The sequence below is a fragment of the Remersonia thermophila genome, chromosome 4 (genome assembly GCF_042764415.1).
Source record: "Remersonia thermophila strain ATCC 22073 chromosome 4, whole genome shotgun sequence".
NCBI classification, from domain to species: Eukaryota; Fungi; Ascomycota; class Sordariomycetes; order Sordariales; family Chaetomiaceae; genus Remersonia; species Remersonia thermophila.
In genome coordinates this window covers 2,640,946-2,656,273 of record NC_092220.1, presented here as the reverse complement: position 1 = coordinate 2,656,273, position 15,328 = coordinate 2,640,946, and the positions used below count along the sequence as shown (strand labels likewise).

The following is a 15,328-nucleotide window of genomic DNA, read 5'->3' as shown; positions in this document are numbered from 1 at the left end:
CGATGCGGTCCTGGGATGCGTGGTAACGTAGGGGCCTTTTTATGGAACAGACAGCATATAATTAGAGGTGTTAATTGGGTGATTTCTGCCGGCTAAAAGGAGGAGCTAGGTTGCGTCGTGGTTTGAGGGGGTCTTGAGCAAGACGGTGGCAACAGGTGAGTGAGCATCTGTGAGAGACGGACGGATGAGCGAGCAGAGGGTTTCGTGATGTGAGGTGTGATGAGCGGAGTTGAGAGCTCCGCAACCTGGAAGCGCAAGCCGCGGGGGCGCGTGGTTGGCCATAGGTCGTTGGTCATAGGTCGTTGGCCGCTGTGGCTATAGTGGATCAGCGCCCCTCCTCCAGCGGGTTGAAACCCCGCGGCCCCTTTTCCCCCGTGGTCTCCATCTCAGCGATGGTACGCTACCGGTAGTGTAGGCAGAGGGCACCCTTAACATCCGTTTTCGATCATTTGTGGTATACTAGCATATGCGTGTGTATAAGGTATATAAGTCACCTCAAGAATCTAGGTAAGTTCGGTAACTCAGGTAATCGCCCACCTGCTATGTGCTTACATGGCTCAAGTATCTGTCAAGATACAAGGGACATCTGGAATCCAGAAAACGTGAACCATCAAGAACAGTCATGTTGGTGTGCTCAATGCAAAAAAATACACCTATTCTATCAAACTGCCGCCGCCATGCCCATGCCGCGCTCAACACCACAACCGCCAACCCAAGAACCGTCCGGAACCATCCAACAGAGTACAGAATCCCAATAGGCTACAGGGATCTTCACATCGCCGGGAGGAGTTCCTCGTCCTCGATCACATCCTGTCGTGCTCGTTCCAAGCTCGTGCTTGGCCGCCGGGGCTCTTCGTCTTCGCCTTTCATGTACACTGCGCAAGCATCCCACCACCCGTCAGCACACAGCTCCCGATGGATGTCAAAAAAAAAAAAAAAAAAAAAAGAAAAGAAAACTCACCATGCGGCCTGATGAAAGCCGTCGCCACGAACGCCATGGCAAACAGGCTCACGAGCAACACCAAAAACGCCTGCGGGTACGACTCGACCGTGGCCGCGTACAGCTTGTTGAAGACGGTCGGCGAGGCGACGCGGGCCAGCGAGTTGAGCAGGCCGACGGCGCCCAGGAGCTGGCCCACGCGCTCGGGCGGCACGTGCTTGCTGAGCGCCGCCTGGATCGTGGCCGACCCGAGCCCGCCGAAGCTCGTCATGACGGCGGAGGCGACAAAGGCCTTGCCCGTGCGCGCAAACACGTACCCCGTGGCGCCCACCACCTCGGCCAGGAGCGCGACGCGGAGGATCCAGATGTCGACCTCGTCGGCGCCCCGGTTCTTCTCGGACGCCGGCACCGGCGCTGGCGCCGCCGCCGCCGCGGCCGCCGGTCGGTGGCGGAAGAAGTAGTTGACGGCCGGAAGGATCCCGATCAGCGCCACGACGCGCACCATGGACGTCATGGAGAGGAAGCGGGAGCTTTCAAAGTTTCCCCACTCAAACATGTACTCGACGTACAGGATGATGATGGGCCCGGCGCTGATGGCGGCGCCGAGGAGGACCACGTCCGTAAAGGCGAGGGCCAAAAAGTTGCGCCGCAGCCGCGCCGCCTCGGGTCCGGACCCGGCGGGGAAGAGAATGTCGAGCGGCGCGAGCGGGTTGGAAGACGTGGTCGAGTGCGCGAGGCGGAGGATGTGGGACCCGAGGGTGGCGGGGCCGGTCGGGTCGCCAAAGTCGGGGGCCGCGGGGCCGAGGGCTCCCAGCGCGAGATGGTGCTTGCCGCGGGCGGCGAGCTGCCGGCGCCTGGACAGCGACTCGGGGGTCACAAAGGTCAGGAAGGAGACGTAAAAGATGTGGCAGCCGAGCAGGATGTAAAAGATGGACAGCAGCGAGCCGGTCCACTCGACGAGGTAGCCCGCGATGAGGGGCCCGACGGCGAGCCCCGTGAAGAGGCACGAGTGCAGGTAGCCGATGGCGACGCCGCGCTTGGAGGGCGGCGTGCAGTCGCTGGTGTAGGCGTGGCTCAAAACGCTGCCGGCCGTGAAGGAGCCGCTGAGGCCCTCGAAGAAGGCGCCGAGGAGCAGCCACCGGAAGGAGATGGCGTCGGGGAACTTGGCGGCCAAGATGGTGATGATCTCGGACAGGATGCCGCCGATGGCGCAGACGGCCATCATGGGCTTGCGGCCGTAGCGGTCCGAGAGGGAGCCCAGCTTGGGCGCCGAGAGCGAGCTGAGGGATCCGATCGTGACGCTGAGCGCCAGGCCAAAGTTGGCCACCTGCCGCTGCACGTCCGGGATGAAGCACTGCCGGTTGTTGCCGCCGGGGATCACGGGGGCGAAGGTGAAGTCGGGGTCGTTTGCTGCCCGATCGGCAAAGTAATGCTTGCAGATGAGGTCGATGATGCTAAGGGCCGGGTCAGCCAAACCACCACCAACGGACCGGGCACGCCGGGCTGCGATGGGGGCGTCTCGTACAGATTCAGCCGGGGGACCATGGAGCCGCCAAACGCGAGCGTGAAGACGGCATACGGGGCCAGCAGGAACCAAATCTGAGACCATGTCAGCCGGTCCGCCATGACAACAACCAGAACGACAACAACGCGGGGGGGGAAGCCGTTCGGCAGAGAGGGAACCTTTGACGTACCGACGGCCGCTTCCACCACGGCAGGCCGACGAAATCGGCATCGCCCTCCCAGCCACTTTGACGAGCGCCCGCGCTCAACAACGGGGTGGTTTCCCCGGGACCATGCCGGGGCTCGGAGCCGGCGTCCCCGCTCTGCGTCCGTGTTGAGCCTCCGGCGGGCGGCGGGCCTGGGCCGGCGTTCCTCGGCGCTTCTCGGGACGCGTCCGTTTCGTCCCGTCGTGGCGTTGGCGCCATCTTCGGTGCGGCTTACACAAAAACGACAAAGGAGCCTCTCCCTGGTCGCGTCGCGCCTCGTCCCAGCTGCCACCTCACCTGGGGACTAGCAAGCCGGCCGGACGGAGCGCCGGAAAGGACGAAACGATGCGATGCGATGCGATGCTGTTCCGCTGAGGGAGATGATGAACATGCCCGAGAAGGGCAATTGCCAACCTGGCTCAACGCTGGTCCTGGGACTCGCCGTCCAGATCCAGATGGGGTGGGCGGTTAGGGTATTAATTGATGAGGGCCTGGGTGTTGGCAAATGCTACGAAGGTCGGGCACCCAATCCAAGGTGAGTAGATAGGTATTAACCAGCCAAGGTTCAAATACCGGTACCTATCCTGGTAGGCGAGTCGGAGCAGACAAGCCGCTCTGAGAGCCAAGGAAAGAGAAACAAGACGACAACAACAACTAGTTACCGCTGAACTTGGCCTGGCATATAGCAGGGCCTTTGAAAGAACCGAGCCGGCAATGGGCTTTCCACCGGGCCGTGCAGCGAGAAACACCTCACGAGGCGTGCCATGAAGGGAGACCTCCAATGGGGGGGATGCTCTCAGAGGTATCGACGGTAATAGGGGAGAGAGGAAGAAGAGTCAATGGGCGGAGGAGGAGAGAGCTGGAACAGGCGGCGATGACGCTAAGCTCCGGGGGGTTGGCTCGGACTTATCAGCGGGGGACCAGGGTCAACCTCCAAGGCAGTGGCACGCTTTCATCATCCCTCAGCTGTTGTCGTCTTACCAATCACTGGCCGGAAGGGTCTTTTTTTATTGTTTGGTAAGAGTTATGTTGTCTCGAAAAAAAGAAAAAGAAAGCTGTTTTTCCTCCTCTGAGCTGTGTAGCAAGAAGAGCCTGAGAAACACCCAGCACCATCACGTCCCGCGAAAAGCCATTGTGTCCCAGGCCCCGTAACAGCATCTTAACCGCTTGGGGAAGCTAGCAACGTTAGCGATAGTGGAACGCGCGGAGACTCGTCTGGATTGCATCATCTTCATGTTCGGTTTCGCGTAACTAATACGTTAGCCAAAATCTCTCCATGGTCTCCCCGCAGGCCAATGACGCGAAGACAACAAACATGCCTCACGTACACCCTAGGTAGTTACCTACTCGAGTTATCACACATTGCCGTTGTAAGTGTCTTGGACAGAACAAGGCTGGCTGTGCTGCTCTGATTCGCCACCCATGCCGTCTTGTCTGTTTCTTTTTCCCAAGAATCCAAAAAAAAAGTCGGAGGTCGGAGCTTGTTGGCCCGGCTGACAAATGAATGCAACCCGGACGAGACGTTCCAGGTTGCGGAGGGGACCTCAGATGATCCACATTCATCAACCCCCAACTCTGCCTTTGCCGTCGTCATTTATGCGGCCGTCACGACTTGGATACGTCAGCAGCCAATGCGTTGCAACATGGAAGCAGCTTGTTCACGTCGTTTTGTGAAGAGATTTATCCTGTCTGAGCCCTCAAGTACCCGGCCAACCTGAACTTCATCCCGTCCTGCCCAAATGCAGGTAGAAAGATACCTTGCTATCTTCCATCAGGTTGTACGTGCTAAGTAATGTGCTGTGCCACCGCCCTAACGCCATGGGGAAAAAAAAAAAAGCTCAACCGCTGCATCTGGTTACCTTGGGTTTTTTGCATGGGAAACTGTTGTACACTGAATCGCCCGTCCCATTCATCCGTTTCCGAGCTCCTATTCCCCCCCCTCCCTTCTTCCAGGATCACAACCTCTGATTGGCAAAGAACTTCTTGGACTCGGCGCACCGCTCGCTCTTGCAACCGGGACACCTCAGGCCCATCTGCACCGAGCAGGACACGCCGCTCGCCAGATGGTCCTTGGCCAGGTCCGCCAGGGCACGGATAAACACGGGGCTGCCGTTCAGGCTGTCGACGCGCTTGACCGTCTCGGCGTGCCCGGACCCGCCGATCACCTCCTCGTCCAGCTCAAACAGCGTCTCGATGTGGTCCGACGTAAAGGCGATGGGGATCAGGAGCAGGTCCTTTTGGCCCTTGGCGATGTAGTCCTCGACCGTGGTCGACGTTTGAGGGCCCAGCCACGGCTGAGGGCCGACCTGGGACTGGTAGCACAGCCGCCAGGGGTTGGCGTGGTTGAGCCGGTGCATCACGGCGTGCACCGTGGCGGCCACCTCGGCGGGGTAGGGGTCACCTAGAGGGTTCAGTCCGCGTTAGCTCTTTGGCCGCTCCAGAAAGAGAGAGAGAGAGAGAGAGAGAGAGAGAGAGAGAGAGAGAGCGCCGTGCGTCCCGCCGATGCGTAGACCAGACGACGACCCAGGGAGTCCTAGGTTCCTCACCTCGGTTGACCACCGACATGGGCAGGCTGTGCGCCGAAAAGAGCAGCACCACCTTGTCCCTCCGGTCCTCCGGGTACTCCAGCAGCTTGGCCTCGATGTTCTGCGCAAACGCCTCGACCAGGCCCGGGTGCGCCGGCCAGCGGTCGATGACGCTCCACCGGATCGTGCCGTCGGCGGCGCCGCCGTCCAGCGGCGCGCCCGCTGCTTTGCCTTCCAGCCGCTGGCGCCACTTCCACAGCTCGTTGAGGCTGCTGCCCGTCGTCGAGCACGAGTACTGCGGGTACTGCGTGAAGGCGACGGCGCGGCCCCCGCGGCCCCCGCCGAACCCGTCGGCGAGCATGCGCCGGTACGTCTCCTCGGTCAGCGGGTTCGCGTAGCGGAAGGCCACGTACGGCTTGTGCGGCGCCGTCTCGGGGGAGATCTCGTCCAGGAGCTTGCACATCTCCTCGCACTGGTGCTCGGACCACTTGCGGATCGGCGAGCCGCCGCCGATGGCCTGGTACTGGGCCTGGATCTTGGGGGTGCGCCGCTTCGAGATGAGCGGGCCGACGTAGTTTTGAAGGCGGCCGAGAGGGATGAGGTCGGCGTCCGACTGAGGAGGCATGTCAGCGGCACATCTGGCGCGTCGCGCGTCGCATCTCTCTCTCGGGGCGGTGGTGGCTCACAAATAACCTGCTCAAGAAGTCGCCCACTTCGTCCACCGTCGACGGGCCGCCCATGTTGAGGAACACCATGGCCGTCCCGGGACCGCGCGAGCTCTGCGTGACGGGAGGGACGTGCGCCGCGAGCCATCGTGCTTGCTGGGCCAGCGGCTTTGCTGTCGCCAGCGGCCGGAGCGGCCGGAGCGGCCGCAGCGCCGAGGGGAGCCGGAGGGCCATGTCCGAGGTCGAGTATATCAACAACGGAAGATGGCGGCTGGGGCGTAGCAGGTCTGGGCTGAACCTGGTCGTTTGTGCAGAGGGGCAGACGACCGCAAGATAGGATGTAGAAGTTGACCAAACAAACCAAACAGGGAAATTCGACAAGGAAAGCAAAAGATCCCCAACAACCCAAACACACCACCAGCTGCGTCTAGTTGGAGCTTCAAGACAGGCAATGGAAAGGCCGTCTTCAACCTGTGGCAAAAAGACGTGTCTCACAAGCCCCCCCGAGAAGGCCAGATTCCATCCTGCCGGACCCGCCTTAAAGCATTCGGCGGCGACAACCTTGGGAGCCGAAATGCCAAGCGCCGACTTTGTCATCCTGGCACTGCCCGGGCATTGGCATCGCCGCGGCCCAGTTGACGCTGCCGATGGCCCCACTTGGGCATCGCAGGGTCGCCAATCAAAGCGCTCCAATTTCTCACCGGGGGTAGGGGGGTTGGAAAATAGATCACGTGATCTGGCGTTAGGCAGGCGTGTCAGCCTGGAGCAGCGTCGCGTGTTAGCCAATGACGGGGCGTCCATCCCTCTTGTTTGCCATCTCCATCTCTCTGCACTTTTTGGGGTTGCTTGTCCGAAACACTGTCGTCTGACTGAGCTTGGTTCTCACCAAGGAAGAAAGAGAAAGCAAAAGAGGGGGGGGGAAAAAACATGGCTTGGTCCAACGACGAGGACCGTCGTCCAGACGAGGATGAGGCCGAGGAGGAGCTGGATGAGACTGTAAGTCGTCCTGCCGCACACCCCTCTCCCGCCGCCATCTTTCTGCTTCTAAACCTTGCACCAGGACTACAAAACCCAGAAAGACGCGGTGCTGTTTGCCATTGATGTCAGCCCCTCGATGCTTCAGCGGCCGCCGCCAGCCAGGGACGCCGGCAAGAAGAAGGGCGACGACGACTCGCCCATCGCCGCCGCTCTCAAATGTGCCTACCAGTTCATGCAGCAGCGCATCATTGCGCAGCCCAAGGATCTGATGGGAATTCTCTTTTTCAACACGGAAAGGTCAAAATTCCGCGAGGAAGCCCGCAGCGGTTCGGGATACCCGCACTGCTATCTCTTCTCGGATCTCGACGTCCCCGCCGCCGAGGATGTCAAGCGCCTGAAGGCTCTGGTCGAGGAGGGCGAGGACCCGGACGAGGCCCTAGTCCCGGCCAAGGAGAAGGCGTCCATGGCCAACGTGCTGTTCTGCGCGAACCAGATCTTCACCACCAACGCCCCCAACTTCGGCTCCCGCCGCTTGTTCATCATCACCGACAACGACAATCCCCACGGCGGGGACAAGACGGCCAAGTCGTCGGCCGCGGTCCGGGCCAAGGATTTGTACGATCTGGGCGTGGTGATCGAGCTGTTCCCCATCGCCCAGTCCGACAAGAAGTTTGACCTCTCCAAGTTTTACGATGTAGGTGGAAGCCCGAGGACGTTTGCGGTCCGCTGATGGTATGCGGCGTTGCAGGCTGACGCGCGAGGCAGGATGTCATTTACCGTGACCCGGCCACCGAGGCCGGCTCGTCGGACGAGGTCAAGACGTCGAGGTCAGGCGACGGGCTGAGCCTCTTGGGCTCGCTCCTTTCCAACATCAACTCCAAGCAGACCCCCAAGCGGTCTTACTTTTCCAAGCTCAGCTTCGAGCTGGCGCCCAACCTGACCATCTCCGTCAACGGGTACATGCTCCTCCACCGGCAGACGCCCGCGCGGACGTGCTACGTCTGGCTCGGCGGCGAGCAGGCCCAGCTGGCGCAGTCCGAGACGGTCAAGCTCGACTCGGCCACGCGGATCGTCGACACGTCGGAGGTCAAAAAGGCCTTCAAGTTTGGCGGCGACTACATCTACTTCAAGCCCGAGGAGCTTGCGACCCTCAAGAACTTTGGCAGCAAGGTTCTCCGCCTCATCGGGTTCAAGCCGCGCTCCAAGCTCCCCACGTGGGCGTCGGTCAAGAAATCCACCTTTATCTTCCCCACGGAGGAGGCCTACGTGGGCTCGACCCGCGTCTTCTCGGCGCTGTGGCAGAAGCTGCTCGACTCGGACAAGGTCGGCATCGCCTGGTTCGTCGCTCGCGCCAACGCGAACCCCGTCATGGTGGCCATCGTGCCGTCGCGGGGCCCCGGCGATGACAACGACGACAACAACGACTACGATGCCGACGGCAGGCCGTCCGGCCGCGTGCCGTACCTCCCCGCAGGCCTCTGGCTCGTGCCGCTGCCTTTCGCCGACGACGTGCGCGAGGTCGAGCTCTCGGCGCCCCACCGGCCTCCCGACGAGCTGACGGACAAGATGCACCCGATCGTGAAGAACCTGCAGCTGCCCAAGGCCATGTACAACCCGCTCAGGTACCCCAACCCGTCGCTGCAGTGGCACTACAAGGTGCTCCAGGCGATGGCGCTCGAGGAGGAGCTGCCGGAGCAGGAGGAGAAAGACGACGCCACCGTCCCCAAGCACAGGCAGATCGACAAGCGCGTGGGCGGGTACATGGCCGAGTGGAAGGACCTGCTCGCCCAGAAGGCGCGCGGCCTTATGCAGCATAGGGCGGTCAAGCGCGAGGCCGAAGACGAGGCGGACGCAGGAGCGAAGCCGCTGGCGAAGCGGCCCAAGCCGGCAGCGCCGGCCGGAGCGCGCCTGACCAACGCGCAGCTCAAGGTTGCGATGGAGCAGGACACGCTCAAGAAGCTGACGGTGGCGGAGCTGAGGGAGATATTGGCGAGCAAGGGGGTGAGCGCGGTGGGCAAGAAAGCAGACTTGGTGGAAAAGCTGGAGCAGTGGATTGAGGAGCACGTATGAGACCCATGCGGGCGTTTCGGGCACAGTTTTGGGGCGTGGCATCACAGAACACCAACGTATGAACCATATTCTCTTCCTGGATGTGTCGTTTTCTGGCTTGTGATGTGTGTGCGGGAAGGTTTGCATGGAATCATCTCAATAGCGTTCATCTGCACGACCCCAAGACTGCAGTCGATGTGATGGCGATGGTGGTCCGGGTACGTTACGCGATCGGTAATAACAAACGACCTTGGGTTTCGTCAGCTTGCGGGCTTGGGTCGACCCCCCCCCCCCCCCCGGCGGTTCAGGACCCATTGACTGGTTACAACAGCGGACCCGCCTGGTCAACGTGCGCTTCGCAACAGCGCCTCGGAGCCGCTCAGCGACGCGGTCGACGACGGCGACAGACTGCAAATCCTGCGCAACCAATTCGCCCACACCACCGCTTTGCCGCCGCCTCGCTCGCCATCGACCGCAACGATTTCATTCTGCCATGCCAATTCTCGGAACCGGCCGATCGTCGAACCAGAGACGGGATCGCCCAACCGGCGCAGACCTTGGCTTCTGCGACCAGAATGGAGGCGCTTCTCGGCATCGGACTCGGGCCTTCGAACCCGCAATGTCTCTCGGTCGCAGACCTCCAAGAGCAGCTGCGCGGCCATCTGAGCGGTCGCGTCACGGAAACGCACGCAGAACGCCTCTCGATGACGTTTGAGATACGAGCCACCGCCGTCTTTGACATCCCCACGACCCCCGAAGGCGAGCCGCTCCATCATGCGTCCAACATCGATCCGCTGCTGGCGACCGCGCCAGGACCCGTCGCCCAGGATCATGGAGACCCTGCGGCGATGACGACGACGACGACGACGATCACAAAGAAAATCAAGGCCGTCGACACCCTCATCCACCAGCCCTCGGACGACCCGGCCCTGCAGACGCTGGCGTCGCGTCACATCATCGCCGCCTTGGGACGGATTGACGGGAGCCACTGGCAGCCGCGTCAGGTCTCGCGTGGCGAGCAGGGCTGGACCTTCACCTACATCTGCAAGGACTCGTGGCAGGCATGGAGCCGCCAGGCATCCAAGAACCCGCCCAAGACGGCCATCGCCGAGTGGAGCGACAAGGGAGGGCAGGATCCGGTACACCTGGGTGCGTTGGGCCTTTCGCCGTTCACGTTGGGACTCGGGCTGACTTTGGCTTGCCTTTCTTTCACCTGCCAGCGCGTCCCGCGTTTGATTGCCAGGGATCCGTCAAGATCGCCTTTGTCAGGTCCACCAAGACCATCGACGTCAAGTACGAGCACATGCCGATGCACAAGACGGTGGCGCAGCTGATCGAGCTGATGGCGCCGCCGCCGCCCGTGCTCGTCGGCCAGGACCCGGTCCAGGCACCCCGCCAGAAGCCAAAGGAGGCTGCGCCCAAGCCTCCCAAGGAGCCAAAGCCCAAGACGCCGAGGCCGTCCAAGAAGCGGGCGGGCGAGGACGGAACCGATGGTGCAGGCGGCGGGGCCTCGGAACCGAAGAAGCGCCGGAGGAAGAAGGACCCTACGGTAGCCGCCGGCCCCGACGGCGTTGTGATGCCCCCCGAGATGCCCGGCGCGCTCCCGGTCGGCGACCACCAGCAGCGACGGCTCTACAACGCCGACCCAGGAGCCTCCGCAGAACAGCCTAGCGGTGCAGCTGCCTACCCCGAGGCCCTTGTGAACGCGCCCGACGATGATCTGGCTCCCGGAGTGCACGAGGAGGACGTGATCCTCAACCTGCCTCCCGAGGAAGCCGCCCGGCGGCGCGAGGCGGCGATACGCCTGCTCACCGAGAACAACATCGATCCGAAAACGCTCTCGGCCGAGCAATTCACCATCTTCGCCAACCAGTCGCCAGAGCTGCAGCAGGATTCGCTCGCCATGCTGATCAAGTACGGCGCCGAGCGGCTGCGGGTTGTGCACCCGAACCACGACAAATCGGCCTCGGGCCAGGAGACGCTGCAGAAGCAGAGCACGCCGGTTCCGATGGCGGGCACGCCGGAACCGTCCAGGACCAAGAAACCCAGGAAGAAAGCCGGCGTGGACGGCGCGGCCGTGGGCGAGGGCGCCGAGACGCCGAACGCGAGCCGGCGACGCATTTGCGACCACTGCCGGGAGAAGAAGTACAAGGGCAAGGTTCGCGGTTGTCCTCTGTTGCTGTGGCGTCGAAAAAACGCGATGTTGACAGTTGAGTCCAGTGCGATCGAGCGAGGCCATCATGCTCCATGTGCACCGCCGATGGCGTGCCGTGTGTCTACTCAGCCCAAAGACCCAGGCAGAGCAAGGCGGCCACCCCAGGGGGTCCCGAAGCGGCGGCGCCCGCGGACGCAACAACGGCCCATGAAGCACCTACCGATCTTGTGTCGACGGGGTATCCAGAGCCTCCAGGCCATGCAGCTCACGAGTCTACCGATCCTGCCGCTGCGCAGGCGATGCAAACGCAGGGTCATGGGCAGCACGATGACCAGGCACATGCAACGGTAAGCCAGGCGGCGAGCCTCGCCGAGCCGGCTTCGGGAACCCTGGTGCAGGCCCCCGAGACGCCGTCCGACGTGTTCCACCAACCGTCCACCTTCTACCAGCATTCCTCGGGTTTGACCTTGCCTCAGATCAGCTCGATGAACGCCGACGAGCATGCTCAGTCGGGCATCGCACCCTCCGCCGTCGCGTCGACGTCCATGGAGTACATGTCGAGCACGGGCACCGAGGCCCCAGATGCTTCGCTGCACAGCTTCAGCTATTCGGAGCCTGCCGTGAGCCACAGTGCTGGTCCGGGATACGGAGCGCAGGCGGCTTCTGCCGCTGGGCAGCAGCAGCAGCAGCAGCAGCAGCAGCAGCAGCAGCAGACCTCGAGCTGGGGCGCTGTCCACCAAGCTGTCACTGCTCCAGCCTCACAGCCCACGCAGAACAACAACACCCCGGCCTCGTCTGCCACACAACCAGCTCGTAACCGGTCCAAACAGAACAGGTGGCCGCAACAGGCTAATACCTCGGCCGCCTCGGTGAACAGCATCCCAGAAGCGCAGCAGGCTCCTGTGCAGACGGCGCAGACCCACTCGAATACCTCGGGGTATGCAGCTGTTCCCACGGCTCAACAGCGGGCCAGCTCGGCACAGCAGACGTACAACAGCTACGGCCAGTATCAGGGCAGGGGCGCACAAGCGTCGGCGTCAACGACAGGCCGTGTTAACTACCAGTCTTACAACGCCCACCAGACTGCCGCTCAGCCCGCATCGTACCTCAGCATGCCCGAGCAACAGGCGATGGCTTCGTCGTACCCATCAACCTCGTCGAGCGCAGGAATCACGCCGTGGACCACGGAGAGCTCGGTTCGACATGGTGGCGCCACCTCCAGCGCGCACGACACCGCCCAGTCGGCTTCAAAACAGACATCCTACAACATGGCGTCTACGGCGAGTCAGTCCAGCATGCGACCGCAGGTCCCTGCCCAAACAAGCACATCTACAGCCCGTTACAACCAACAGCTGCAACAACAACAACAACAACAACAGCAACAGCAGCAGCAGCAGCAGAGGCAGACGGTCCAGCAGCACCAATCCCACCCACCCCAGAAGCAAAGCTACAACAGCTACATGAGCCAGCAGCACCAGCCGCACCAGCAACAGCAACACCAGCAAGCTACCGCCGCCGCCGCCGCCAGCAACCAAAACTGGTACGGCTACAACCCGAACCACCCTCCCAACCACCGAACCACCACCATCTCCACCACGACCGGCTACCCAGCCACGAGCGCCTCGCATGGCCACCACCACCACCACTACCCCGCGCAGACCCAGCACCATGCCCCTCACCAGCACCGGTCCGCGAACCCGTCAGGCCACGCATACACGCGCAGCTTGGACGGCTCCGCCGACCCCCACGCGTTGTACGAGTTGCTGAGGAGTAACCCGGCTAGTTAGGAGCTGCCGTTTGGGACGGCAACGGGGACGGCAACGGGGATGGAGACGGAAACGGGCACGCCGGCAGGCTCTGATTTGGCGACGGGATTGGCATCTACGGTGGAGGAGGAGGAGGATGCAGGAGAGGGAAGGAAAGGGCAGGATGAAACGGCGAGCGGCGGATAGTATGGCGCGGGACGGACGCCAACCGGGGATGGAGAAGGGCAAAAAGGTGGGGGAAAGGATCTCTTGGGGATGTAAAGAGAAAGAAGAGAGAGAGAGGGAGGGAGGGAGGGAGGGAGAAAAAAGAAAGAGAAGGGAAAGGTTTACGGCTTTCGTCGATGGGGAACGTGCTAAACAGGACGGGATGGGATGCATTATTGATACCCTGGGACAACGGAGTTTGCTGGTATGTAAACGTATGGCATTGGAGCGTTTCTTTCCCATCTAGGTACCTAGATCGTTTGTCGCGAAGGCCCTAGAAGCGGAAAAGGCGTTTGGGTGCATCTACAGGTCACCGATGCATCCGTCGGGCCCAGGCTTCTTCGGCTTCCTCCACGACAATTGCTTCATCCCGTGCTGAAGGCGACATAAATCGTTGCCGACACATACCGGCTGGCATGGCAAAAACCTCAGAGCTTTCTGTCTCTTGTATTTGAGAAAAGTGTAAAAACCAGAAAAGAACGAAGAACCAAACCGAAGAACGCCGATCCCCAGATCTCTCCCAGGTACGTTCCAGAGTAATTTACACCGACTTGGCCAGTTCCCATGAGCTATGTGGATGTACCATGTTTCCCACCAAGTGATTGCCCCGACACTCTTCCAACCCTGCCCCGTTACCGTCTCGTCTATCCGGTCCCCCTGGGGGGACTCCTTCATTGCGCAGCAACAGGCTCCGGCTTGCTGTCAACCTTCTTCGCGGCAGGGGCCTCGGCGGGAGCGTCATCCTCGCGAGCACGCTTGCCGTTGGTGGCCTCGGTGGACTGGATCGTGGGCACTTGGACGCTGGAGGGGGGGTGGAAAAAAGAGTCAGCAGGCAGAAATGCCAAAAAAGGAAGCGAATGCAGACGTTCTGGGGGAGGGGCGAAAACGTACTCGTTGGTGCTCGTCCGAGTCTCTTCCTTCTTCTTGTTATCGCGGGGGCTGCCGCCGTTCCGGTTGCCGCCGCGGAAACCACGGCCGCCCCGGCCCCGACCCCGACCGCCACGGCCTCCCTTGAAGCCGTTCTTCCGGTCGTTGTTGTTGTCCTGGTCCTTCTTGTCCCCGCTAAACTTGGCGCCGAAACCGCCCCGACCGCCGCGAGAAGCGCCACGCTCCTTGCCCTCGAAGAAGGTCTTCTTGCGGTTGGTGTTGGGCTCGATCAGGCCCTCCTTGATCTGCCGGTTCTTCTCGTCAAGGTAGTCCTTCTTCTTCATGATGAGCAGCTCGTTGCCCTTCCAGGTGGGCTTGGGGTCGAGCTTGACAAAGGCGTCGGCCTCCTCGGCCGACTCGAACTCGACAAAGACGGAGCCCTTGAACAGCTCCTCGTTGGTGCGGCGCAGCTTGACGTGCTTGATGTGGCCGTACTTGGCAAAGAAGGCCTCGATGTCGAACTGGGTCGAGGGCTCCTCCTCGCCGAAGCCCTTGGCGTAGACCGAGGCGGCGAGGCGAGCCTTCTGGGCCTCGGTGGACGAGACGTAGGCGCGGCGGCGCTTGACCGTCTCCTGGCCCTCCTCGCCCTCAACGACGAGGAAGCTGCTCTCGCGCAGGGCGGCGACGACGGCGCTGTAGGGCTGGAACTGGCGCATGCGCTTGAAGTTGCAGATGGTCTTGAGCGGCATGGGCTTGTTCTGCTCGCCGCCCGTGCTCTCCCACATGAACTTGTCGGTCGGAAGGTTGCTGTCGCTGAAGTAGAACTCGACCTGTGGGAGCGAAATGGATCAGCGACGAGGGCGACCCGGCGCGGGGGGAGGAAGAGGGTACACAAAGACAACGTACCTGGTTGCGGATCTTCACAGGATCGTCGCTGATGGGCTGGGTTGTCGGGTCATACTTGCGATTCTTCTTGAAATCGCGGGGATCCGAACGCGCGGCAGGCTTGTCGCCATTGGCGGCCTTGTGGTCGGCGCCGTTCTGGGCCTCCTCGGGCTTGGGAGCCTCATCGGCCGGCGCAGGGGCCGTCGCCTCGGCGGGCTGAGCCTCGGCGACGGCGGGAGCGGCCTCGACCTGGTCCTTGGTGACGGTGTCGGCCATGTCAACAGCAAGTGGCGATGCGTCGAGGGGATTCGGAGAAGTGCAAGCGACGGGGAATCGACAAGACGCGATTGATTGCGCCGATGACAAAGGCAGATGGGATCCAGAGACGGACGGGTCGGGCAATGGGGCTGGATTGCTGATGATTGAAAGTTGGGGGAGCGGGATGGGAGGAGATAAAAAAAGAAGGAGAGGCGAAAAAGGAATTGGATGGGCGAAAGCGAGAGATGGGAGAGAGTTGGAGTCCGTGCAGTCGCAGAAGAAGAAGAAGAGCTTGCTCCAAAATTGTTGGTGGGGTAAGAGTCACTG

The 15,328-nt window shown here is 61.9% G+C and overlaps 5 protein-coding genes across 5 annotated transcripts; 2 read left to right on the top strand and 3 right to left on the bottom strand.

Moving 5' to 3' along the window:
• Positions 1-771: 771 nt before the first annotated feature.
• Positions 772-2,868, bottom strand: VTJ83DRAFT_4896 (uncharacterized protein; the record flags this gene model as incomplete). Its single annotated transcript, XM_071011435.1, has 4 exons — positions 772-875; positions 962-2,394; positions 2,466-2,539; positions 2,635-2,868. 4 exons carry the CDS (start codon positions 2,866-2,868, stop codon positions 772-774), a joined length of 1,845 nt encoding a protein of 614 aa, XP_070866346.1.
• Positions 2,869-4,604: 1,736 nt separating this feature from the next.
• On the bottom strand, positions 4,605-6,073 carry VTJ83DRAFT_4895 (uncharacterized protein; the record flags this gene model as incomplete). Its single annotated transcript, XM_071011434.1, has 3 exons — positions 4,605-5,050; positions 5,196-5,787; positions 5,861-6,073. The coding sequence occupies 3 exons, from the start codon at positions 6,071-6,073 to the stop codon at positions 4,605-4,607; spliced, it is 1,251 nt and encodes a 416-aa protein (XP_070866345.1).
• A 693-nt stretch (positions 6,074-6,766) lies between these two features.
• On the top strand, positions 6,767-8,887 carry VTJ83DRAFT_4894 (uncharacterized protein; the record flags this gene model as incomplete). Its single annotated transcript, XM_071011433.1, has 3 exons — positions 6,767-6,835; positions 6,900-7,511; positions 7,583-8,887. 3 exons carry the CDS (start codon positions 6,767-6,769, stop codon positions 8,885-8,887), a joined length of 1,986 nt encoding a protein of 661 aa, XP_070866344.1.
• Positions 8,888-9,441: 554 nt separating this feature from the next.
• Positions 9,442-12,808, top strand: VTJ83DRAFT_4893 (uncharacterized protein; the record flags this gene model as incomplete). Its single annotated transcript, XM_071011432.1, has 3 exons — positions 9,442-10,015; positions 10,087-11,024; positions 11,087-12,808. 3 exons carry the CDS (start codon positions 9,442-9,444, stop codon positions 12,806-12,808), a joined length of 3,234 nt encoding a protein of 1,077 aa, XP_070866343.1.
• Positions 12,809-13,662: 854 nt separating this feature from the next.
• Positions 13,663-15,019, bottom strand: VTJ83DRAFT_4892 (uncharacterized protein; the record flags this gene model as incomplete). Its single annotated transcript, XM_071011431.1, has 3 exons — positions 13,663-13,792; positions 13,883-14,688; positions 14,765-15,019. 3 exons carry the CDS (start codon positions 15,017-15,019, stop codon positions 13,663-13,665), a joined length of 1,191 nt encoding a protein of 396 aa, XP_070866342.1.
• Positions 15,020-15,328: the final 309 nt, after the last annotated feature.